Source organism: Alternaria rosae (genome assembly GCF_020736505.1).
Source record: "Alternaria rosae strain MPI-PUGE-AT-0040 chromosome Unknown BKA58scaffold_9, whole genome shotgun sequence".
Classification (NCBI taxonomy): Eukaryota; Fungi; Ascomycota; class Dothideomycetes; order Pleosporales; family Pleosporaceae; genus Alternaria; species Alternaria rosae.
The window spans coordinates 756,206-780,971 of NW_025763578.1; the positions used below are offsets into that span (position 1 = coordinate 756,206).

At 52.8% G+C, this 24,766-nt stretch overlaps 8 protein-coding genes across 8 annotated transcripts; 4 read left to right on the plus strand and 4 right to left on the minus strand.

Moving 5' to 3' along the window:
- Positions 1 to 295: 295 nt before the first annotated feature.
- BKA58DRAFT_322581 (uncharacterized protein) lies at positions 296 to 7,227 on the minus strand (the record flags this gene model as incomplete). The annotated part of the gene is made up of 10 exons (XM_046167857.1): positions 296 to 414; positions 491 to 1,332; positions 1,381 to 1,862; positions 1,916 to 1,951; positions 2,000 to 2,147; positions 2,200 to 2,278; positions 3,648 to 4,886; positions 4,936 to 5,771; positions 5,819 to 6,173; positions 6,216 to 7,227. The coding sequence occupies 10 exons, from the start codon at positions 7,225 to 7,227 to the stop codon at positions 296 to 298; spliced, it is 5,148 nt and encodes a 1,715-aa protein (XP_046021928.1).
- A 126-nt stretch (positions 7,228 to 7,353) lies between these two features.
- BKA58DRAFT_236418 (uncharacterized protein) lies at positions 7,354 to 8,841 on the minus strand. Its single transcript, XM_046166595.1, has 4 exons — positions 8,233 to 8,841; positions 7,759 to 8,184; positions 7,571 to 7,709; positions 7,354 to 7,522 (listed from the first exon to the last, which is right to left on the minus strand). Exons 1-4 carry the CDS (start codon positions 8,742 to 8,744, stop codon positions 7,481 to 7,483), a joined length of 1,119 nt encoding a protein of 372 aa, XP_046021929.1. The 5' UTR covers positions 8,745 to 8,841; the 3' UTR covers positions 7,354 to 7,480.
- Positions 8,842 to 9,253: 412 nt separating this feature from the next.
- BKA58DRAFT_236526 (Endonuclease/exonuclease/phosphatase) lies at positions 9,254 to 10,835 on the plus strand. The gene is made up of 2 exons (XM_046166596.1): positions 9,254 to 9,350; positions 9,507 to 10,835. Exon 2 carries the CDS (start codon positions 9,532 to 9,534, stop codon positions 10,816 to 10,818), a length of 1,287 nt encoding a protein of 428 aa, XP_046021930.1. The 5' UTR covers positions 9,254 to 9,350; positions 9,507 to 9,531; the 3' UTR covers positions 10,819 to 10,835.
- Positions 10,836 to 10,852: 17 nt separating this feature from the next.
- On the minus strand, positions 10,853 to 12,686 carry BKA58DRAFT_322423 (uncharacterized protein; the record flags this gene model as incomplete). The annotated part of the gene is made up of 4 exons (XM_046167846.1): positions 10,853 to 11,214; positions 11,265 to 11,690; positions 11,741 to 12,454; positions 12,518 to 12,686. The coding sequence occupies 4 exons, from the start codon at positions 12,684 to 12,686 to the stop codon at positions 10,853 to 10,855; spliced, it is 1,671 nt and encodes a 556-aa protein (XP_046021931.1).
- Positions 12,687 to 15,447: 2,761 nt separating this feature from the next.
- On the minus strand, positions 15,448 to 16,913 carry BKA58DRAFT_462494 (uncharacterized protein; the record flags this gene model as incomplete). The annotated part of the gene is made up of 2 exons (XM_046174848.1): positions 15,448 to 16,496; positions 16,766 to 16,913. 2 exons carry the CDS (start codon positions 16,911 to 16,913, stop codon positions 15,919 to 15,921), a joined length of 726 nt encoding a protein of 241 aa, XP_046021932.1. The 3' UTR covers positions 15,448 to 15,918.
- Positions 16,914 to 18,313: 1,400 nt separating this feature from the next.
- On the plus strand, positions 18,314 to 19,376 carry BKA58DRAFT_391184 (uncharacterized protein). The gene has a single exon (XM_046170892.1). It carries the CDS (start codon positions 18,366 to 18,368, stop codon positions 19,194 to 19,196), a length of 831 nt encoding a protein of 276 aa, XP_046021933.1. The 5' UTR covers positions 18,314 to 18,365; the 3' UTR covers positions 19,197 to 19,376.
- Positions 19,377 to 19,498: 122 nt separating this feature from the next.
- BKA58DRAFT_366889 (Rec8 like protein-domain-containing protein) lies at positions 19,499 to 21,920 on the plus strand. The gene is made up of 2 exons (XM_046168899.1): positions 19,499 to 19,990; positions 20,042 to 21,920. Exons 1-2 carry the CDS (start codon positions 19,718 to 19,720, stop codon positions 21,689 to 21,691), a joined length of 1,923 nt encoding a protein of 640 aa, XP_046021934.1. The 5' UTR covers positions 19,499 to 19,717; the 3' UTR covers positions 21,692 to 21,920.
- Positions 21,921 to 22,202: 282 nt separating this feature from the next.
- On the plus strand, positions 22,203 to 24,516 carry BKA58DRAFT_322480 (fungal-specific transcription factor domain-containing protein; the record flags this gene model as incomplete). Its single annotated transcript, XM_046167849.1, has 4 exons — positions 22,203 to 22,280; positions 22,338 to 23,262; positions 23,312 to 23,699; positions 23,751 to 24,516. The coding sequence occupies 4 exons, from the start codon at positions 22,203 to 22,205 to the stop codon at positions 24,514 to 24,516; spliced, it is 2,157 nt and encodes a 718-aa protein (XP_046021935.1).
- Positions 24,517 to 24,766: the final 250 nt, after the last annotated feature.

Sequence of the window (24,766 nt, forward strand, 5' to 3'; positions counted from 1 at the left end):
AACCAAGATAGTACAAAGCTGCGAGGCTTACGCACCTGAATGCAGCATGTTGAGCCGACCCACACATCTCCCTCGTGTAAAGTACTATACATCAGGATCCTTGTTAATCACATGTTCCTAGCTAAGAACAGATTTGTAAAGGTCTCGGTTAGTGACAATCACTACCAATAATGATTTTGTTGCAGGGCCTGCAATTTGTCAAAGTCTCTGTTGCGAATTAGTCATCAGATCCATGATACCCACAGCAGTCAGAAGAAGTATGTTTTTTATTGCAGGGCACAAGGCGCACAGAGCATTAGATTAGTCCTTTGCCTTCCTGCAAGAGCGCAATCCCTCGCTCTTTTAGCTTGAATTTCTGGATCTTTCCACTGGCAGTTTTGGGGTAGTTGTCTACCCAAAAGACGTACTTGGGTACTAGATCGTGAAGTCAGCATCGTTTCTAGGCGGACCCAGGGCTTACGTTTCAAGATCCTGGGGCGCATGGACTTACCTAAGTGATGGCTTAGCTTCTCCCTAACCCAGCTTCGCACCTCATCCGCGGTCACCTTTCCGTCATCGCCAGCATGCGTAACCACGAAAGCTGCGACAACCTCACCGTACCGCTCGTCCGGTAGACCCACAACACTAACCTCGCTGATAGCAGGATGAGCGAAGAGACAATTCTCTACCTCCAGTGGGTGGATGTTCTCGCCTCCCTTGATGATCAGATCTTTTATCCTGCCAGTAATCTTGATATATCCTTCTTCGTCCATAGAAGCTTCGTCACCAGTATGCATCCATAGCATTCCGTCCTCATCCGGCTGTAAAACCTCTTCCGTACGTGCTGTATCACCCCAATATCCTTTCATAAGGAGATAGCCTGATACCGCGAGTTCGCCGCGTTGGCCTACGTCAAGGGTGCGCGACCAGTCTGACGGATTGACAACTTTGGCGCGAACGTGCGGGAGGAGACGACCGACGCTATCGATGCGCTTTTCGATGGGGTCGTCCGTGGTGGTCATGGCTGATACAGGAGAGGTCTCGGTCATGCCGTAGCAGATGGTCAACTCAGTCAAGTTCAGATTCTTGTGCAGCTTGCGCATGAGTTCCGAGGGAATCGCAGAGCCAGCCGCGATACCGGTACGCAGGTATTGAAACCCATCTTTGGGAACAGCACCGTGAGCTAGCAGCTCCAGTTCAGCGACGAACATGGTGGGGACGCCATAGAGTGCTGTGCATTTGTATTCGCGAACGGCTTCGAGTGTGGCGAGGGCATTGAAGGCTTCGGTTGGAAAGACGATGGCGCTGCCGTGGGTCGCTGTGGCCATGTATCCGAGAATGCATCCAAAGCAACTACAAGGATTCAGTTGGTGTTGACAGTTAGTTGCTGTGAGGACTTACTGGAATAACGGAGGCGGACAGCACACAACGTCGTCTGGCGTTAATAGCATCCTGTCGCCAATGCTATTTCCGTTGTTCAAGATACTCTTATGACTCAAGCACGCAGCTTTCGGCATGCTTGTGGTGCCAGACGTAAATTGGACATTGACGATGTCATCCGGATGCAATCCTTGATCTTCAAACGCGTTGTCCTGAGCACCATCTTCAACGACGTGCTCGTATCTCTTCAGACACCTGTAATCTCCCAGGTCCACCCTGCCTTGCGAGTTGTCTACCAGTATGACGTTCTGCAATGACGGGACGAGTTCGGATTCGAGGGTCGAGCCGGCGAGGTTGGGTATCAAATGTGTGAGGAGCGAGATATTGGATCGTGGGTCTTTACGCGGGAGATTCGTTTCGGCTCCGATGATGAGATGCGCGGCATCTAGGTGATTGATCGCGTTGAGGACTTGGGGTGCGTTGAACGAGGGATTCAGTGGCACCTGTGTAGCTGTTAGCTGCTAGTACCCATGCTTCTAGCCGGTTGGCTACATACCAGTATCGCTCCCAGTTTGAACAGCGCGTACGTGAGCTTTCCTCTGATCAGCGACTATGCTCCTTGACCATACTTGCAACATACAGTAGCGAACTCAGCATTGTTCCCCAAGCTTACGGCGACTCTTTCCCCTTTCTTCACGCCGAGCTTCTGCAGTCCCCTGGCAAGCCTATTCGAGTCGCGATCGAGCGCATCATAAGTCAGGCGTATACGTTGATGGTGTGATATCACTCTATATGAGTTTTAGCAACGCGTCCCTGGAGCTTGATTCACTCGGCACATACGCGTTACGGTCACCGTATTGCCTCACAACTTCGTCAAAGTGCTGCGGCACCGTCTTCTCCAGCAATGGCGGCTGTCGTACTGTCAGTCTCCACCATCACATCATCGGGAAGCTTGAAACATGCCTCAGTGGGTCCGACGCTGTATGCCTGCGTAAGTAGACCTCGTCGCGCGCAGTAAGCAGATCTACGGGACCTTGCAGTACGAGCAAAGAGCGACCGGAGCATCTTCACACGCGAAATGCATTGGAAGTAAGGAAGAATACGCGTGCATCGTGGGATATGCTTGGTGTGGAGAAAGCTGGTGTTAGTGAGCTTCGTTCGGAACTGAGCCGCGGGCCAGGTACGAGACTTGCGGGGTAGCTGTGGAGAGCTGAACACACGAACGCGGTTGACGTCGGATAGCTGCTAGCGGTTCTCTCTCTCTCTCTAAAACTTAGCATACTGTGTAATATTGTGTAGTCAAATGTCAGCGAGTATCACTATGCAGCTTCCTTGTATTTCAGACTACACCGACGCTTCGTCGAGCTGGTCACAGTTCATTCCTATCACCATCCTTCCATCCATTCCCCATCCTCCTCAGCCAACCCCACCACCCCTCACCACCCACATCCCTAAACTTCACAACACCACCATCTACCACATAGTTCCCACTGAACCTCCAATCTCCCTTCTCCCTCCCTCCTCTATATTCAAGCCACCCCCTCCCTGTGAAAACCACAACGCGGAACCCACCTCCCCTGCCCATGGGCTGCAGACCCGTCTCCAGTATATCGTGGAAATAGTGCGATTCGGGTATATGCATATTCCAGATTGCAACATTGACTTTCACTTCCTTCTCCCCGTAGACAATGCGTGTTGTTTCCTCTATGAGGGATGTCTGGCGTGCGCGACCGATGTAGTCTAGGTCGAATGCGATTTTATGGAAGGGGTTGGTTGGGATGGCTGTGCTGTTGGAGAGGAAGCCGATGAGGGCTGCTGCGAGAATGTTTGCATGTAGCATGATGTCAAGGTGGTTGCAGGATCTCCTGTGCTTGAAGTTGGTTGTAAACGTGCGCTTAGTGAGAGGATGAAGTTGGGTTTGATGCTTATGGTGGTATCAACGATGGTACGTCGCCGCTTACGCTTAAATACAGGCGTTGCAATGTTACACAAACTTACCTCTTCCGATTACATGCAGACGTTGTCATGCGACTTTGTTCAGCGTCAAGCACACCCTGGCTTTCTCTCGTTAGCAATATCGTCCACCTCGGTGCACAGAAAATAACTTTGAACGTTTCATACATGAGTCTAGCCAAAAGAGACCAGAACAAGCAAGGTCTTGAGATAATCCTAAACTCCAAGGAGATCACTCATGCTAGTCAAATAATGCTACCGCTCAAACTCCAGCACTCTTCTACTCGCATCACTAGCCGACCGGTTCCTGGTCGGTTTGATCTCTTCCCCAGTACCCGTCGGTGACAGTAGGTCCAGTGGGGCTTCTCCTTTCGACGCACCCACATCCACCGTTTCTGCACCCTCCAGTAGATCCAGGTCTTTCGCATCAACCTCCTCATCATCGTCGTCGTCATCTCGTCCGTGTCGAGCTTCCTTATCCAGCTCCTTTTGCGCTTCGTCGTATCGTCTCCTGACTTCGGTTGCGACGCGCATTCCGTCGTTGACGATGTTGTCAAGCATGCCTCGTAGGCCTTTGCCAGGTGGCACAACACCAGCGCCAGCACCACCAACGACACCACCCAACCCTCCACCTCCGCCGCCTTGCCTTCCAGCATTGGCGAAAGTGGTGAGGTTGTGGAAGCTGGAACCCGAGGATAGCGTCTCATCGGCCAGACGGAAAGACGACGAGAAGCCGACTTCGAAGAAATTCAGCAATGCGTCATCGGCGAGAATGACCATGCGGAAAGTAGGTAGTGTTATGTGAAGAGGCTTGTTTGGATCGAGCGCAAGGTTCGCCGACTTCGCCTTGTCGTTGCGTTCTGCAACCTCTGATTCAGTGGTATGATTTGATGGTGTTGGAGACATTGGATTCTGGTCCGACTTCTCGAACGTGGTTGCTGTGGCTTTTGGTGTTGCTGGCTCAGATCCGAAGTCTATCAAGTCATCTTCCTCGTCGTCACCAATTGCGAAGTTGTCAACCTCCTCTGAGACCTGTTCGACGGCCTTATTTGACTGATTGGAAGGGTGATCGGGGTCGGCATATTCGAAGCAATGCCGAATGAAGGCAGAAACGCTACTTAAGAATTGTTCGTCGCGACCGATGCGTTCTGAACCTGCCTCCGAGCTTACGTCCAGTGACGAGGCAGCCGGGCTTGGGTCGTGGACGCCTCGCCTCGACAGGAAAAGAAGAGCTTCGGAAATTCTCAAAATACCCTCACGATCTACTCTGCCATCGCCGTCGTCATCGTATAACTCGAAAAAGTAGCTGATGTTGGACATGATGTCCTTCGTGCCTTTGACATGCGCGAAACCAGTGACGACATTCTGTAGCGATAACGAGTCGGTCATGTCCACATCCCAACGCCGGAACAAGCGTCGCATGAACTCATGGTCCGCTGGCTCCGGTCCTGAGCCCCATGGTGACATCGGGGGGCGTTTCCTCATGCTGTTTCCAAAGTACGAGTGCGGAGACTGAGTGCCACTACCCTCGGGTGGTGAGCTCGGTGAGTCAGTAATTGCCCACTTTGCGATGCCTGTATCACTGTAAGCGTGCGTACATGATATTGACACCGCATGACTTACCAGCTAGGAACTCTCTAAAGGCATCGTAGTCCATCTGGGTAGGGCTAGGTCCAAGTGCCACACGACCCTTCTCCGCGTTTCCAGATGTACCCATCACAACTTCTGTCGCTCTCATCCTGCTGGCCTTTGCCTTGCGCTCGGCTTCTTGTTGCATTATCTCAGCTCTTTGTTGTCGCTCGTACAACACGGCGTAGAATTTGTCGTACAAGAACCCAAGATCATTCACACTCAACTTCTTGCTATCGGGACCGAGGTTACGTATTGAAGTACGCTTGGCGAAGTTTTCGATATTCTCAAGTACGGCATCCTTGTGCTTCGCACGCTGCTCGGAGATGGTATTCTGTGTGATGCCCGCAAATTCTTTGAACGCGACCACCATGAGCTCCTGGAATCGAGTGACTGCTCGCAGCTTTGGGTTCTCTGATTTCGGGTGGGCAGACTCGTCGAGCCTTGAGAAGTACGACTTCAAGACTGAGATGAAGGTGCCGTCATCTGTAGCATCAAGTAGTTCCTCGCCATTGATGCGCAGAATAGCTAAACCGATTTGGAAGAGAACCTTTGGGCCTTCGAGGAAGAAAACATCAAGAACGCGGAAAGCAAAGATTAGAGGCATAGAGTTGATATAGAGCGAGAGAAACCAAGGTAGAGAAACAACGGACAACTGCACGTCTGATTTGACCAGATGATCCCATAGTATGGGCATCGTCTTTTCGACGAGTGATTCGAAGACCTTTTGGTCCAGCAAGGTGCCGTACATGGTTTGTGAGTAGTAGCCGGGCAGGAGGCGGTCACACAGCACGGATAGGAGGAAAAAGGCCTGAGTCTCGGACATGTATCTTGGTTCGTTAGACATAAGCAGCTGTATATCAAGGGGTAAACATACATCAGCAGTGCTGCGACCACAATGTTCATCGCCTGGCAGTAGCCAACCTCCTCGTTTGTCCAGCTGTATGCCGTCAAGACTCGTCGGAGTCGGCCGATTCCCTCTTCGGACTGAAAGCCTGGATACTCCGGCAGACTCCTGTTAAGGTCCTTCTCAATCTCATCGATCGCTAACGACTCTCGCCCGGAGAACTTTGCTAGGGTCTGGGTATAGAGGTTCGGGTTCTGCAGGCGCAGGAAGAAGGCGCCCGATGTGAGCTCCCACATCTCGCCTCGCAACCGATTCGGCAGACCGACGCGAATGAGCTTGTGGAAAGTAGGTTGTCGGATGAGAGTCGCACTTCGGCCATTATCTGCTGCACGTTAGTAATATCGTTGCGTGGGCTCGGTGGTCGTACCTCTAAGATACTCGCGCCATAGCCGTATCTTTGTCGCATCCCTCAGCTTCCGCGCGTTGCCTGGATATTTGAAGATCATGCCTAGGCCGGTATCTGGGTGTTCCCGCGCTTGTTTGCCATCGTCTCCGGCCTTCTTCTGCTCGGCGTCTGTGAGAAGATACTCCGAGTAGCATTGCCCCACTACTTTGCGCAGATTGTCTACCTCCTTGACGCCTTCTCTCAGCCCCTTCTTGAGAGCATCGCAAAAGCGTTCGCATGCCTGTCGAGACCCCGCCAGCTGAATCGTGAGCTTCTGACCAGCAGGTACCTGCGATTTCGAGTCTGGTATGCCGTTCCACGTTGTAATCGCCAGCGCGAACATGTAGCTCTGACTATGCAGTCGCTCCACCCGCCGTATGCCGCATAGTGGTAACGTGAAACCATTGCCCGCAGGTCCCGCCCCATGAGTCTGCCCGGTGAAGCTGCTCGATGAGCTGAGGCTAGCGGTATTGGCGAAGCTTGAGCCCTGTGTGGAGAAGCAGAGATACTGCTCGCTCAGGTGCAGCTTGCCGACATAGTGGTTGCCCTGGCTGCGCTCCTTCTCCGATGTGACATCGCCGGGGCCCCTCGTGGAATGGTGGGGTTGGAGGGTAAGCTCGGCGGTAATCTCTTGGAGGGGGTTCTGCGAGTCGGGTAGGCGGAATTGGTAGCGGAAGAGTGTGGCTTTGGAGGGTCGGCGGTCTGACGATGCGGGCGCGGCTATGGTGTTGAGCGTGGGTTCGATGTATTGCTGCGCCTTCTGCACCAAATTCGAGATGTTGAACATGGCTTCGGGCCGGCCAAAGAAGCAGAGTGAGGGTGGGTTATGTTGTATTGTGTGACTGTTTATGCCACATGACGCGACTAGATTAGCCCTCGTGAAGCGCCTTAGAGGGACTGGAGCTTTATGCAGGGCTGGTGTTGGTGGAGTCGCACGGCCACAAAGAGGCTGAGAACGGGGATGACTAAGACACGCGCTGGGCAGCTTTATCATGATCTGCCTAAGACTATGACGCACCCGCCAATTTCAAAGACAATGTAAGAGCAAAGTTCACGCGGACAGAAACGGGAATGGGTCGTGTCTTTGTCAATGGTTGATTATTTGAAGATTTCTCATACTATTATTGAAGCTACCACATCGCCTTGAGTCGCCAGACTGTGCAAACTATCACTCCAGCTGGTGGACTTCTTCACCCTATCATACATTCTTGCGCTCTCGCCCACGTTACTCCCCTGTCAGCCCTGGCTTAAGTGCATGTGTAGGCTCCGTCAACTCGGAGATCGGCACCCTGTGTTTGGTCAGTTGTTGCTCATCTGTGCGGCCGAACATGACTTACAGTAACGTAGGAACTCGCGTCACTAGACAAGAAGGTGACGGCACCCATCAAATCCTCAGGACGTCCCATCTTACCAACGGGAATGAGAGAAGTCCACTGCTTCTGAAGATCCGGGTTGTCGTCAAGAATCTTCTTGGTGCTACAACTTCGTTAGCATCTGCGCAATCTTCGTCTCTCTGTGTACTTACAGCGCAGTAAGCATGTATCCAGGCGAAATGCAGTTGACACGAATGCCCGCACCAGCCCATTCAACCGCCAAACTGGAGGCCAGGTGTCTGACAGCTGCCTTGGCGGCGTTGTACGGAGCCTGTGGCTGCGGTACGTTGACAATGGCTCCGGACATGCTACCGATCATGACGATGCTGCCCGGTACCTTCCTCTCCATGAGATGCTTCGCGACTGCCACAGAGTACAGGTAGGTACCGTCAACGTTGACTCCCCAAAGCTTCTGTATGCGGTCATGGGGGTAGGAGATGGCATCGTAGTTCTCGGTGAAGCCAGCCGATGTAACGAGGTTGTCGACCTTGCCGTGCTTCTTCAGAATCTCGGCAAAAGATTGGTTAACCGACGTCGGGCTCGAGACGTCGCAGAAATGTGCTGTAACCTTGGGAACCCTGTCTCGACTTAGTTGAGGTCGCTGTTTTGGCATATGAATTTTTTACCTGCTGGAGCCGGGGTTCTCCTTCTTGAAGATATCGAGAAGACCCTTGGCTGACCGCTCACCCTCTTCCTTGTTCATGTCGACAATGGCTACGTCGGCTCCAGAGGTCACCAACGCCTGCGCCATGACTAGACCCAGACCTCGAGCTCCACCAGTGACGACAGCGACCTTGCCCTCCATGGAGAATGAAGCCAGGGTGCGCTTGAAGTGCTCCCCTCCTCGACCCACGACGGGGTTGGAAGGCGGCAGGTCCTTCTCTTCTGGGTACTCGACGACAATGTCGTCTCGGGTACGTGCATACTGACCCTCGTGCTCCCCACTCTCACCAGGCTCGCCCGATGTGGTTGCAGCGTTGACATCATCCTCGTTGGAGGAGTCCTTGTCGAAGCGACTAGGCGAGGACGTGAAATGTCGCTGTGAGGAAATAGCTGACTGTGCTGGTCTGAAGGCGGCACGGGGAGCTTGGGCTCTGGCTGCGCGTGCGACTTGACGGAAAACCTGAGACCTGAACATGGCTGTGGTAGGATGCCCAATTCAATTGGGTGTCGCGGGTGTTAGAGAGACGCTCTGAATTAGGAAGAGAAAGTAGGCGTCGAGGTAAAGTAGATTATCTGGGGTGATTCTAGAAGGCTCTCGAGTCAATGTGATACTACTCAGGAAGGAAGCAAGCTAGAACAGGGCAAGAAGTGGGAAATGAAGAGGAAGAATCAAGTGAGGTTGGGAGTGAAGCTCACGATGCCCAAGCAGCTGGCAAACAATTTCGGTCCTTCCAAGAGCTTGAGCTTTTCCCCCACCGCGTTTTGTTGACGGACGCCTCTGACGACAGGTCTATGCAGGGCCAGGATTTGGCGAGGCCATCCCGCATGCACTCCCACCTCCGCAGTGTCCGCACACTGCATCCTGGCCTGTCTCGTTCGTTGTCTCCATTGAAATCACACGCCGTCGCGGTTGGCACTCCACCTCCAGAGCGCTCAGTGGAGCCGCCCTAACCGTTTATCCTCTCCGCACTACCGCAGCTCAGCAAATCCTGACCGCCTGCTACCCCACGCTGCAGCCATTTGCCTGCCACCAGACGCGTCCACGGGTGCACCACCACCATCCCCGTGCATGAGATTACCTGTACTGTAGACGTCTTACGTGTGTTGTTAATTCCAGCAATAACTCTGTTCGTACCTTCCAAGCCCTCGTTTGGACCTTCCCCGCCCTCGTCATCCTTGGTGCCACATCGTGATCGCCCTCAACAAGCCGAGATTGTGCTGACGGACGCGTCTCCAGCGACACGACAGCCTCGTGATCAATCATGTTTGAACTTTACCTCCTCACCTTCAATGCCGCGCGCAACCTCGTCGATCCCCAGTCCCTCGCGCCTTCCTTCTTCGACGCCCTCCCCAAAGACACGCCTCTGCCCGACATCGTCGCCATATCCCTGCAGGAGATTGCGCCCATTGCCTACTCGTTCCTCGGAGGCTCCTATCTGAAGCCCTACTTTGACCGCGTGACCACGACTGTCCAGCTTGCCGCCGACCTCCGCAGCAATGGCAGCGACTCACTCGAACACATTGCGACGCGCAGCCTGGGCATGACGGCCCTGATGCTCTTCGCCAAACCCGACGTCATACAGAGGATACAATGGATACAGTCGGCAGGGGCTGGTGTCGGCTTCTCCAACATGGGCAACAAGGGCGCCGTCGCCATGCGCGTCGGCTTCTCGTGCCCAGACTCTGAAGATACCCTAGACCTCACCTTTGCGGCTGCCCATCTTGCGCCTATGGAGAGCAATGTCGACGCACGGAACAAAGACTGGGAGAATCTGGTGCGGAACTTGGTCTTCGTAAACAACGACGACTCCCCTTACAGCTCAAGCGAAGAACGACCGCTGCTTGGTCCCTCGTCTGAGACCCCGGCAGACCACAACGGTCTCTTCACACCTGGTAACCACGTTTTCTTCTACGGCGACTTGAATTACCGCACACACGATAGCCCGCCAGAAGAGGGAGCGCATCAATCCTATCCGCAACCGACAGCGTCCGAGTCTTCTCCAACCCACTACTCACATCTGCTGAAGAAGGACCAACTGATAAGAGAAAAAGACGCTAAACGCACCCTGCATGGTTTCCAAGAACTGCCTATCAACTTCCCTCCTACATACAAGTACTCCACCTCACATGGCAAAAATTCCAACGCGCCCAAGCGATCTGGAGAGGATGATTCGTGGGAGTGGTCGAAACATCGATATCCATCATGGTGCGACCGAATCCTCTACCTCCCGTCTGTATCTTCAACAGATCTTGAACCGCAAATCTACACCGCCTTGCCCGTACAGCCGACATCCGACCATCGACCGGTGGCTCTATCTGTGCGCGTCGATGATAAGCCTATCAAGATGGGCGTGAACGACGTTCTTTCCAGGCCACCCTTTGACGTTAACCCACAATGGAAAGCTCGGAGGGATGCAGCTCGACGGTGGGAGCTTATCGTCGGCGTCCTATCCTACCTCGCTCTTACCGGAAAGGGCAGGATCATTCTCATCACCTTCCTGGGTGTGGCCATGGGCAGTCTGTGGCTTGCTGGGTCACTGACCAGGTGATGTTGGTGACGACCGCATGCTCGCTCTTTGGGAATCAATTCATTTCTCCTGCGTTATGATTCCATCTCCAGTTCCAATGCTCTTTGAGATGCTCAACCGACGTGCGTGTCGGCATGCCTGTGGCCTGCACCTCTTCTAGAAATTCGACCATCTTGCATCGATCCTGATTATCTTGCAGTACGGAACCAAACTTATGTACCGTATACGCAGCATCCCATTGCGCAGAAATACAATGAGCATTGCACCGAGCGATAGCTATCATCTCTCTCAAAATTCTCAAGGCTTCACCATGTGCAGAATCTGCAACTACGATCCCGTGTACGCCTTGCGCATTCATTCCTGGATTGTAAATCGCAAGTGTAATGCGACATATTCGCAGCTGCTGGTTCGCCTCCGCTGCCTCCCGTTAATGAACAGTCCGTGAGCTAACGGACGATTTAACTCACCATGACAAGCACCAGAGAACCACAGCTCTGGAGATCCCCCGACGGAATGTGGATTGCCTTCTTGGTAGAAGAAGGCGTCGAAGCTTGCAGGGCGCCTTCTCTCCCACTCGTCGACCAGACTGCGAAGATACTGCCACTCGGCCATTGTCCGTACGCCTCTCTGAGCCCACTGCAGGATGCGTGCACTGAGCCATAATATGCGATTACTCCACGAAACCTCGTCAACTGGCGACACTAAAGCTGGCAAGATAAAGTTTTCATAGTCAATGCGCAGACTGGGTTGGTTGAGCAATGCCTGGCTGACTTCAGTATGTACGTGGAGTACCAGAGCGGCTTGCACAACCGGACTAGACATGTCGAAAACCCAGCCTTCGGGACCATAGAAGAGTTCAAACGTCGAGAGATGCGATTGCCCCTGTGTACCCGCTATCCGAATGTCAGCTGATGGCCACGCAACTCTTCTCGTGTTCACGTACCATGGAAGTCCTCAAAGTTTCGCAGCAGCATGGCGGCCACCAGCGTCGCCTCGTCCTCGATTTGTCCCTTCTCGGCAATATACGGTATAAGACTCTGCAATAGCCTTTCATGGTAGTCGTACGGTCTGGTGGGGAAATACCGATCGAAGCGCAGTATGCACTGTCCGGAAATCATCAAGATGGCGTTCATGAGCATCGGACTTGTCAATGCGAGCTTTGGGACGATGTTCTTGAAGATACTAGAGGGACTTGTTATGTCTAGCGCGTCCGATGCTTTCTCTACCCAGAATCGAAAGAGATACGCTTCGATAGGGTCAGGTATCGGCCATGCTACCAGTAAAGCTTGGTTGGTTGGAATGAATGGGTGTGGTGAGGGGATATCAGAGCGCCAGGCTCCAGGTAGGGGCTCATCAAGGCTGGAAAGACTTGAGACAGAGCCTGGTGCTGGGCTTGTGTGTCGCCGGACATGCGACGGAAGCTGCCATAGGTCGGGCGTGGTCTGTGGTGCTGCGGGTATGAGCACTCGATCATTCCAGCTTCGACTCGTCGTGCGCATATGTCGCTCTCTTGCTTGCGGGCTTTTCCTCGATACCGACTGGGGTATCTTTTCAGCCGTTCTGGAGCGAACCAGATGTTTCGGTGTCTTCCTTCGATCAGCACTTCCGGGGCCCTCGAACTCTTCAGCTACGAGAGACGACTCATCGACAAAGTCCACTACAACAAAGTTATTAGCACACTCCATCGACCCGACAAGACCACCCCATGAACGGCACTTACATGTTCCCGGTGTACCAACCCATCTCTGCGCCGCACCAAAGAAGTAGTCGTACTTCTTGATGTCCGCCCTAGTAGCCTGGCTTTCCAGATCAGGATACACACCATGCCGAAAGCGGACTTTGTAATTGGCCTTCCTTCGCGGGGCGGGTTCTGACCAAGGCGCCGACATGCTTCTAGAAGGAAGAGCTTATCTACGAAGCTTGATATCTTGGCAATTACGCTGCACCCGTAGTCAAAGTCGAATCCAGAAATCGATGTCCGATCTTGGCAACTCCCTCAATTCCAAACTGGAAAGAAGCAAGTAGGAAGTAGGAAAGAGGAAAGCTGATGCTACTCTCCATCAACAAACAGGAAACATCACCGCTTCAAATGGGGATATGTACTCCATATCACAACGCCATGAACTGCGCGGAGACACCCACGCGTCACAATCCGTTTTGCTGATCATTTTCCTACGTGCGTCTAGCCAGCACGCTATTTGCTCTTCTCATCGCTCGTCCCGCGATTATTCAGCGGAGGAGCGGTATGCGAAGGCACAGGGCGCGTGAGGCTTGTAGGTGCTTGTGTGGCATTTGGTAAGCGGAATTTATTTACGTACGCTATGTTTGATGGGGGATTTGGCATCGGACATGGGATACGTGGGTATGCGAGTACGGGTAGATACGGGGTGGCTTAACGGGGTGTTGGGGTGCACGAAATGCCTGCCTGTTTGGGGGTGGATGAGGTAGGGGATGGAGCATGATGGTAGTGGGCAGACGTTGTGGCTGGCTGGTAGACCGACTCAGCCTTCGCTAGCCACTGTATTGGACGCGGTTGATTGGATCATGTACTAGGGTTGTGATTAAAGACGTGCATGAGGTTCATCCCACCGCAAACCTCGACGTGCACCAATTTACTACTAGCCCTGCCATCACGAGCCTATGCCTTACACTCACAGCCAACTAAGCTTTCCTCACACGGGTAGGGCTGCATGCACCTCGAGCCTCCTCTTTCTAGAATCAATCACACCCGCACCACAAGACGTGGTTGAGTAAGCACATCGCTGGGCAGCCATAGGTTCATCGGACGGTGTTACTGCGTAGCTGTATAAGCTGCATCGTTCGATATTGCAACGACTGGTGGTATGCGGCTTATCCAGCCCGTCATGCATACCCTATTCAGCTCGCTTGTCCTACTGTCGCGGTTCCACGTGACACATTCCCGGTCCGGGTAGCGATATCGGTAGTTTTTGAGCGTTGGAAGCGACGTTTTGTCAGCGGGTTTATTCTGGGGCGTCATACTCTCCAGAATAGTTGGTGGTCGTTGGCACGAGGAGGTGTGACCCAGGTGTTTTGTACTACGTTGTGCGCTGGTTCTATTGGTGAGTATCCCAACGGTCATCGAGCGCATTGTGAGGCTTTGTTAGTTGGTGGCTTGAAGAACTGATTACGCAGCATCTTCACCGAGTGAAAGCCGGAATCATTACGCGTGAAGAGGAGATGATTGTTAAGGGTACGGGCTAGATGGTGATCACTCATCTTAGATGAAGTAGATCATGTGGATAGTAGTACATTGCATTCGATAACACCTACTCCCTCCTCAGATGGGTGCCTACCCAGATAGCCCGAGGTGGAATGTGAATCCCAGGCACATGTGAGTACTGGACTGCAGACTTCATCGATAGAAGAACTGCACAGAACGTATGTAGAACCTCGGCGCGACCGAATCTGAGGTTCCAGACTGCTCACGACAGTGGAGACACGTTCAACTTTTCCAACGGCATGACGTAGGGAAAACAAGCGTCTTTCCTTCCCGAAAAGCCACGTCTCGCGCTTATGCTTCGCTAGCAACTCACTGGTTTTATGGACCCTCGAGTCGATGGCACTAATATCTTTCTTCGCTTTCGCTTGTCACCGCACTTATCGAGTGCCGGTAGTGAAGGTCCGAGCCTCGGGTCATCGACTCCGATAGGCTTTTAAGAGACGAGAGCAAAAGGAAGTGCAAGTGGAAGCTCCATCGCTCTCACGATCCCGATGCTAAAATTGGGCGCGAAGGATTTTGTTGTTCAACATTATAGCTTGACGTCCACGATGCAGCTTTGACATGCGCCAGGTTTGGCGAGCAGTAAGATCGAAGACTTCGCATGTTGGGTTCCGCAAGAGCCAACATTGGTGCCTTGTAGAAGTGCTGGGGGTGGTGTCACTGCAAGCAGCTGCATGCAAATATCGGCGCAACTACACCTGGGCAACAACAACGACAACAACACACTTTACGGCTGTTTGATGCAGCCTTCGGCGAAACGATGGGCTCAAATGCATGAACCCGGGCATGGGAATGCGAAAATGCCATGCATTACAACCACCATGCACGACTCTATTGGCCTCGGTACCATTTTGCCGTCACCTGAGGTCCAGACCTTTTGTTGTGCGAGGTTGGTTCCCGCGGCAGCATGTCGGACAAGAGACATGATCAAAGTTTAATCAAAAGAAAACGACATCACAACACCGAAAAGAAGCCTCTCGCGCTCTCGTCTCGCCTACGAGTGGACTCCTAGAGGACCCGCTTGCCTCGGAGCTGAAACGCACGCCTGCGCACATGCAAGAAGCGAAGCAGGACGTGGTGAGAAGCGCGACTGACGTCACAGTGCAGCGGCCACCAAAGGCGCGCTGCACCAGCTGCCCGTCCAAGCGAGTCGATCCCCAGCACAACGTTCGATCGATACCGACTTCTAGGCCCTGCCTACTACTCCGTGCGCCGGTGGTCTGGATTCCTCTTAAGAGTGGGCTTTTTGGCCTGCGTCCCCCAGCTAACGGGACATCACGGACGTATTCTGTGTAGAGGCTATAGGAAATAAGGAAATAGATGGGCGTTTTGTACGGAAATATGGACCCGTGATTGCCGTGAAAGGAGACAAAGGGATCGGGCCTTGAAGCTTGAAGCTCGTGGTTGTGGGTTTTTGCGTGATGGGCGGACGGATGAGGGTGAGATCTAGACAGGACTGTGGGGCTAGGAGAAAGTCTTGTCTTACGTATTGTGGCAGGTGTGATGCCGACAGGGTGCTCTTTGCATGGAAAGAATCACGAGTGCATGAGGAGATGCAAGTGAGGTAATTTGGGTTTGATTGTTGTGGTGGTGGGAGTTTGTCAAGTCCTCCGAGGGAAACTCTGCCTAGCGCTCCGCCTCTTGCATGCCCTGCCAAACGCCTGCAGTGGTCCTTCAAAGAGATGAAAAATGAAAATGGTATATCATACAACTGAAAGAAAAGATGGCTCCGTGTAAATGCTAAACCGATGTGCTCCAATAAAATATCCCAAATCGCAAAGTCGAAGCTGAAGAGTGTTGCCTGCACACTGTGCCGCTAAGTCGCTGATATTTGAATGATTCGTCGAATGTCATGAGGGCGAACGCCTAGTGCCCGGCGGTTATTGCGCCCTTGTCGACGATGAGGCCGAGTTGAGTTGTGACAGCGATGCGAATGAGTTGGTCATTGCTGAGTAGGCAGCTGATGGTAGACCGTTGGTTGAAGATGTGGACGAGGCGCTGTTGCTGCGGACTTGGAGGTTGAGTGTGTGGCAGCTGTCGCATCGTCCGTTCATGGAGTTGCAGCGACCCCGGCATCCTCGCTCGTAGTTGGCGCAAGAGAACATTGTGGCTTGGTGTGGTTGGGAGTTGTCGAGTGTGTTGGTTGTGATATTCTTGAGTTGTAGATGTGCGACTTGTGACTGAGAGACTTTGGAATGTGCTGAGCTTGAGCAAGTCCTGAAGCCGAGGGCAGACTTCGTAATATATGCGCCGGAGGGTTGTGAATGCCCGATGATGTAGCCAGCAAATGCAAGATATGCAGGGTAGTAATTGCGTATTCGGGCGTTAAAGTAGCCGTAATCGATGGGGTCCGTTGGCGTGTCTTGGTAGCGTGCGGATGGGTCCAATAATAGTGTGATGGAGTGCCGAACGGAGTTAATGTGAGGATGCCCAAGTTCTGCAGATGCACGATGCGTGGCTTATAGCTATGAAGCGCAGATTAGACAGATGGCTGACAGGTTTCAAGAACTTGGAAGAGATAGGTGGAAGATCAGCTGTGACGATGGAGGCCGCAACTTCTTATGACAGTTGACGCGTCCAGAAGATGTGTGTGTCATGGTAGATTATACAGTGGAGAGACCCGAGGCCAGAATGTCTGCGGTCAGTGCGCTCTTACTCAATGGCCAGGGTCTCCTCTTACGCATGCACGAGACCCTGCCCTGGTTGTACTGAGTTCGTCAACCCAACCTAGCGCCAAAACCTTGATTTTTCGCTCTCCCGTCGTTTCCGGCATTTCGCTGTCGCCTGCATACCTCATACGTACTCGGTGACGCTCAGCCACCTCGGCAGGTGTTGAAGCGGCAACCAACAGGTTGTTGCACGAATTCGCATCCATGTGCGCACACGACTAATCATTCAAACAGCCAAGTTGACTTTACAGGGACAGGGACAGCAGAACCTCGTTTCAAACAAATTCTGGAAGGCGGCTTAAAGTGGGCAACGAGTCCAAGACTTGCACGGCCACTTCATCCGTGCACTCGTCAGCACCAAGACCCAAGAAAGCCACTCCAGAGAATCCACACATGGCGTTAGCCTGTCACACTTCAGCCCTCTTTGATTACGTGGTGCTGCAGTCGTACCCTACGTGAGGCAGTAATCATGGCGCATGTGTGCCATGTGGTCCCGACACTGCTGCCTCAGAACATGATAAGCCGGCCCGCTCGACACCGGAAACATGTACGGGCGTAAGCTCGCGAGTCGCGACACCGATAAGATAGCGTACCTGATATCAGAAGATGGCTGAAGTGGAGGCCGGAGTGCGCGTTCGAGACTTTTTTTCCTTTTTATGAAGATCGGCGCTCCTACATGCGCGAAATCGACATGGCCTCACGGCAAAAGATTTCTCCACGAGATCTGGCCTGATCTCAGAAGATGCGAACTGGTGCTGTTTGCGAAACCGGTCGAAGTTTCGACCTCGTGCGAGACTAGATGCGAGTGGTTCGCAGTAGGTTCCAACGTTGCTCCGGACGCCCGATCTGCGACCGTTAATCAAACCGTCCGGTGCATCCGCACCCGTCGCACGGCCAAGCGCAATCGGGTCTCAACAACTCTGCCTACGGGCAACTCTGCACCCCGAATTTCGCCCTTCAGCCTTGTGGATGTCAGTGGGTTTGATGATCATCGGGCGGATCCATCGCTTATCGTACTTCAAGGACCACAGGGACCAGAAGTCCACTGTTTACTGAACATTTTGAAACATGATAGATCCAGGCTGCATGCTGAAGTAAGTCGCAGTAGAGGCCATTCATGCATAGTTATGCTGTAAGCGATTCGAGATTCCCAGCACACTGTCACCTCATTTCCTTTCTCTGTCTTTTGCCGCTTTCCCATCTATTCCAGCTCCCGCCCCATTCAATGTCATCCCATTAAATAAACTCGACACTGAGTGTCACTATTTTGCGCGATTAATATCTCTGCCTGCAGATTCGTAGATAAGGTAGATATTCAGCAACACCAGTTCAGACAATCAATGGCGCCGTTAATATCTTGGAGTCATTCGAAATTCGTCAGTTCATTGACGACCCCTTTGCTCACATGGACCGACACCAACAAACTCAATGCGATACGCACGCAGGCACAGGATGAGTGTACAATAGAAGGAGTGACCAATTCAATTTAGTTTTATTACGTGATAAAACCATGAAGCAGTGCTCTTCACGAGAACAGTAGTGCCGAAACACTGCTTTGTTGACTTGCGAGACATGTCTTCTGTTCTCGCAAACAGCAAATTTGAGCACTGCAAGAAACAAACAACATCCTTCGCATTGCACCTTTTCCGCAAAACATAATGAACACAACGAACCCGACTAACTCTGCACCATCCACGATTATGTTTCCAAATCTACCATTGGAGCTTCGCGAGATCATCTACCATCATGCGATACTCCCAGAAGACCTTACTTCTCAGTCTCAGCCTGTGAACTTCGGCGCCGTAGACACCCGGCGTGGAGGCGACCCTTTCTACCTCCAGTGGCTCCAACAACTCTGTCGCGTGAACCAAGCCACATGCGTCGACGTCTCCCTGCATCTTCTACGGACGACTGAGTTCTACCTCATGTACCCTGAGCAAGCAGAACGTTTCACAATGCTCCTGGAGAGTCTAAGCGAGAGCGACCAAGGCTTTGCCGCAATTCGCAAACTCGATTTTCAGCTCTTCGGCCGCTATGAACCGAGCGCAGGGACTAGGAACATATGCATCGAGCTCATGAAGCGCTGTACAGGGTTAACGCAAGTCACGTTGAAGTTTGAAGCTGGGTACATGACGATTGGCTCATGTAACTGGGCTGAGGATGTTATTATCCCTCCAACAATGTTGTGGGACTTTGATCTATGGACCTTTGATCAAACGCGTATCAGAGAGCTGGAAGATATCATCACAATTTATCGGTTGGACAATCTCCTAGATGTAGAGAGTTTGCAGACGTTGATAATTGAGGCCTGGCCTCGGATCAGGGTAAGTGATCGGCACGGTACGCAGAACGTTTTAGTGGACTGTGCGCCGTTGATCGAGCGGTTGGTGGTATGGCTTAGGGAGGGGTTTGCAGCCAGAGGGAGAAAGGTCGATGTGAAGTACGTGGGGGCGAGTAGTCCGGGATTGAGGTGGAGTAGGCGGATCTGAGGTAGTAGTTGCTGAGGCTTGCATCTGAAATCAGTCATCACTGTCTCATTACCCTGACTGAGTCGATTGTCCAAACTGCATGAGCGGTCGTCATGCTGAATGACACCACAAACAGAAACACTGCTCCTATCGTCTACCGAAGTATGTGCATAGTAGGTTGCCGTATAGTGAAAATAATGCGGATCGGAAGATGACGTGTGTGGAGAGTGAAGTTGGGCTTGGTCTTCAGACAAGCCTATGACTAAGCGAGGGTTGGGTCGTGTTTGCCATGTAATCCCAGCCAGCCCTAACCAGCCTCATTCATCCTTTAACGACCGAGCGCGTCCGCAACACCATCGTCGCTCAACCATTTCTGACCATCACTGCGATTGCTGCATCTGCGCGCATTTCGGGGGCCCACTTTTGACATTGTCGGCGCGCTTTCACGCCACGCGCATCGACTTGTCCGCGACGCGTCGACGTAAACAAGAGCGCGACTCCTCCACCACCCCGCCCACAAATCGATCTACCCAACCACTACCATGTTTCTTCCAGAGGATCTCCTATTCAAGCAGGGCGCGCTTGCGCACGTCTGGCTTGCCTCGAATCAACAGAAGAAGCTTACGAAAGCTCAGGTGCTGCAGCACAAGATCCCAGAGAGTTGTGAGGTCATTATCCGACCTGAGGTGGCCGCTGGCGGTCCGCTTGCATTGCGGTTGAACGCGCAGTTGCTCCTCGGCGAGGTTCGCATCTACAACAAGAAGGTCAACTACCTACAGGATGACTGTCAGGAAGCGCTGTGGAAGATCAGGATGGTAGGTCCTAAGTTTGACTGCGTGACATGACCACTTCTGACCCATGTACAGGCCTTCCGTCCCGGAAACATCGATGCGCCCGCTCAGACTCACGTCGCCAACCCCACAAACCTCATGCTACAGGATCAGATCACCGATCTCGATCTGTTGGCTCCTATGCCCGACCCTTCTTTCCTTCTCTCTCAGCCTCTTAGTGGCAGTCTCAACCTCGGCAACACCACAGTTCCTGATTGGGACAACAGCCAGTTCCTTTCCGGCAGCATTGAACAGGCGCGCGGGGAGCCCATGGAACTGCCGGACGACGACCTGAACCTGGACATCGGAGAGGATGATGACCTGGAGCCGACAGCCGCTTACGATGAGGGTACCAGCATTGAAGTCGGCCGTAACGCGCCTTTGGAACGACGTCGGTCCGAGGAGTTTACCGGGCTGGGCAAAGACATGATAGTGGATGACGATGATCTCGGCATCGACCTTGGCGAAGATCCTCCCACTGAACTCGCACGTGGCCAAGAACTCAATCTGGATGACGATCTGGATATCACCATGGGCGGTATGGATATGGACACCGAACTTCCTGCAGGCTCTATTGCTGGTGACTTGCCTACGCGACAACGCGAAGAGTCACCGCTCTCTGAGTTAGGAGAGGAAGAGGCCACACGCCTTGAGCAGGAGGTTGCCGAACAGAACACCACCATGTTTGAGCCAGAGCAAGAGCAGGAAGAGGAAGAGTCAATCCATCAAGCTCGCGCCAAGCGCAGGAGGGTCATTGCAGCTGATGCCGAAACCATGATCTCAAGCCACCAGCTGAGAGAGCAACAGAACAATCGTGAGAAGATCCTCAAGCCTGCTTCGTTCTTGCCTCGCGACCCTCTTCTGATGGCTTTGATGAACATGCAAAAGTCTGGAGGATTTGTCTCGAGCATTCTGGGCGATGGACGAAGTCAAGGATGGGCTCCAGAGCTTCGAGGTATCCTTTCATTGGAAGTCATCTCACGCCCAGCCCAGAAGCGCAAGCGTGGCGGTGCAATTGCCGACAATGACGCTACCGAAGATGAGGCCGCAGCTGAAGGAGAGAAAACGCCACAGCTGCAGCTGGAGTTCGAGCAGGATGAGCCGACTTTGGGAGGCGGTAACATTGGCCTCGGTGGTGACAACGATCCCACGCTTGCGGGATCCGACGATATCGTTCAACTTCCCGATGACCCTGGGTTCCAACAGGTTGGTGATGACGAAGAGGACATATTCTCTCCCGTTCCAGACAACTTTGACGACACAACTGCGCCGCTAGTTCATCCCGATGAAGCCGGGCCCGTATCACTCGGCACCAAACACGCCGTTCATTTCTTGCGAGAACAATTTGGACCCGAAGCTGAAGAGAGCGAGTCGGTACGACAAAAGACCAGTATTGTTTTCCAGGACGCTTTCCCAGAGGCCCGCACATCAAGGACAGACGCGACCAAGATGTTCTTCGAAATGCTGGTGCTGGCGACCAAGGATGCCATCAAAGTTGAGCAACCAGCTAACGAGCTTGGTGGCCCTCTACGCATTCGCGCTAAGCGTGGCCTTTGGGGACAATGGGCAGAGACTGGAGCTAGTGGCGAGCTGGCATCCCAGGCTCAAGCAGTACCTACAGGGGATCCCGACGCGCCCGCTGAGGCCATGTTCCAGGGACCACCTGAGGTGTCTGTATCTGCCTAAAAGTTCAACAATCTGTGTTTCTCCGACCTTCTTTGGGGCTTGGTATCATCTGTCGGTGTTGGCTGGATACCCTTTTCATGTATGACTCTTTTCACGTTGGAGACGGACTTTGACTGGTGTTTTGGTGTTCATGTGAGGTATGGTGTTTGTGGGGAATTGGTCCCTTGTATCATTGTATTAGGATAGTTACATTAGCTTTGGAAGACGGAATGAAATCAGTACTACATCTACGTATCGGTACATGATTTTCGCAGGTGATGCGTCAAGTGCTGCGATTCCACAATGAGTCAATTAATTGAAATTCATGGCTCACAGAAAGTATCCCTGTGAATTAGTGTGACATGCTCGGAAGAAGTTGGACTGTCCATCTTGAGGCAGGTGCGTTGCGGCGAATCATCCCGAGGTCGGCAACTACGTCTTCGCGGCCTTCCCGCTCCAACCTACATGCCTCCTGCACTCCGGCGAAGACATCACCGTCCCCACATTCCCGTCGGAACCATCGCACACCGCGATGCCTACGAATGGAGCGGCGACAGGCCGCACGCGCAAGAGGGCTGCAGAGGCGTGTACGTTCTGCCGACGGAGGAAGGTTCGTAGCCCGACGCCTGCATGTCGTCGCTAGGGAGCTGCATACTGAGGCTGGCAGATCAAATGCAGTGCTGAGAAGCCAACGTGCGCAAGTTGCAAAACACATGATGCGATTTGCCACTACGAACCTATATCCATAGATGACGCACAGCATGCTGACAGTCGTCCGCGCAAGACGCCGCGAGCAGAAAGAACATCCGAGAAACCGTCGGACAGAACATCAGAGTCGACACCATCAGGCATTGCTTCTGCACCTGCTGCGCATACCGCTGCGACTACACCCCAAAGTGTGTCGCGCATTGTTGTCGCTCCTAATGGCTCCTCTAGCTACCATGGACGCACGAGCACTTTATTTGACGAAGGCACAAATGATCGATATGCTGCTGAAGTACGACCCCAGATGTCGGATGAATGGATAGAAAAAGGTCTTGTTGCTGAAGCTGCCCGTCAGAGACAACTAGAGACGGTCAACTTTCGACTTATGAAGCTCGATTTCGACGGCGTCGAACCTGAGCTTGGCATGCACTTGTTGTCATTACATTGGAACCGGCAACACCATTCGTTCCTTACTACTTATCGCCCAGCCTTCATGCGTGACATGGCATGCGGCGGTCCATACTTTTCCAAACTTCTCCTCAATGCCATCTACTTTGGTGCATCCAAGTTCAGTCCACGGCATGAGGTGCGCCGCGTAGCGGATGATGTCCGCACTGCTGGTTGGCAATTTCGTGAAAGAGTGCGAGAGCTCCTAGGAGGTGCTTTGGATAAGAGCGAAATCACAACAATTCAAGCGTTGCTAGTTATGACTAACTCGTTGTTTGCTCTTGGCGATGAGCGCAGTGCCGCCTGGTTGTACGCTGGGTTAGCATTTCGCATGATCGTTGACCTTGGTCTTCATGTCGATAAGCCTGAATTTGCAGGATATCGTAAGCTTTCTGATGAGGATCATGAAATCCGACGACGCGTTTTCTGGGCAGCATTTGGTTGGTATAGTGTTCGTATTGCTCATCATTCCACTAACAAAAAGCGCAGTCGTCGACAAAATCCAAAGCCTCTATCAAGGTCGCCCAGTAAGTATGACAGATACACTCGTGCCCACCAAGTTCCTCGACACGTACGAGGAACTCGAACATTGGACGCCTTTTTCCTATTCCACGCAACCAGACGCCGTCTATCTAGGTTCGCCGGCATATAGTATCTCTACGTTTCGACACCTTTGCCAGCTCTCGGTCATTCTGAGCGATATACTCAGCACTATCTATACCGAAAGAAGCTTCGACGTAAGCCCCACAGAGCTGTCGTCCAAGTTGGAGAGCATCCATCAAAAGCTGATAACATGGCGTGGGCTTCTGCCCGAACACCTCACGGTAGATGTAGCGGAAGTAGCCGCGACTCCTCCTCCGCATGTCCTCAGCTTACAGTAAGTGATCATAAGGCTGCAAACTCCACGGATGTACTAAAACAACACTAGCGCCTTGTACCATGTTCTCACGATCCTCTTGCACCGACCCTTCGTCGCAGACGGGCATCTCTACAATACATCCCGTGCCATCTCCGTGAACTCGTTTATGGCATGCGCCACTGCGGCAGATGCTATTGTACAGCTCCTGAGAGCATACGACAAAACGTTCAGTGTGCGGAGGGCTCCCTATCTGATTTCCTATGCGACTTATGTCGCTGCCACTGTGCATGCCCGTATTGCGGCGAAGCGTGGTGCGGGCTCCCAAGCTCACAAGAGCCTAGAGACTTGCTTAGCCGTTTTCCGCGAGAACCAAGAGACAAATTGGGCTGTACGACGGGCCAATGCCATTATCCAGAATCTGATGAAGAGACTAGGTGTTGTTGCGCCTGACCTGAACGACACACATATCGGCAGTGGTAGCGAGGATAATCACGAGAGCACACCAGATGTTTCGTTGAGCAGGTCGATGGATCGCGAACCAAGCTTGCAGAGCTTCGACATCGATGGCATCATTCAGAGTTTCGTCCGAGAGCAGGACTCGTCGCATATGCCAGGTCCAGTAGACCCTGCCGCTGACGTGGCTGTACCTGGAGTGCCGCCGTCGGCGTACAATACCATGGAGACGGCAAACATGCAATACGGAAATTCTGGGAACTGGGCGTATCAGGACCAACAACATACCTTCAGTGAGCAACCGTTTTCAGTGGATGACCTCCTCTATGGATTCAACGGTTCAGAGCTTGATCAATTCCCAATCCTAAATTGGGACATGTAAGAGACGGGTATGGTGCCATCTGGCCCTTCCTCATGCCGCGTTAGATCCTGTGGGGCAGCAAATCCCGCGGGAAGAACGCCGAAGTTTTACCGCGGTTAGCTTTCCGCAGTAACTCAAGATCCCACGGCATCTAACGCGCTAACGGGAAGGCTACTACCCGTTGGATTCACTGCGGCCCGGACTTCTGGTTGTAACTACCCGAACACTCATGGAACGAAGACATATATAGAGATCTGCACCGCCGGATATG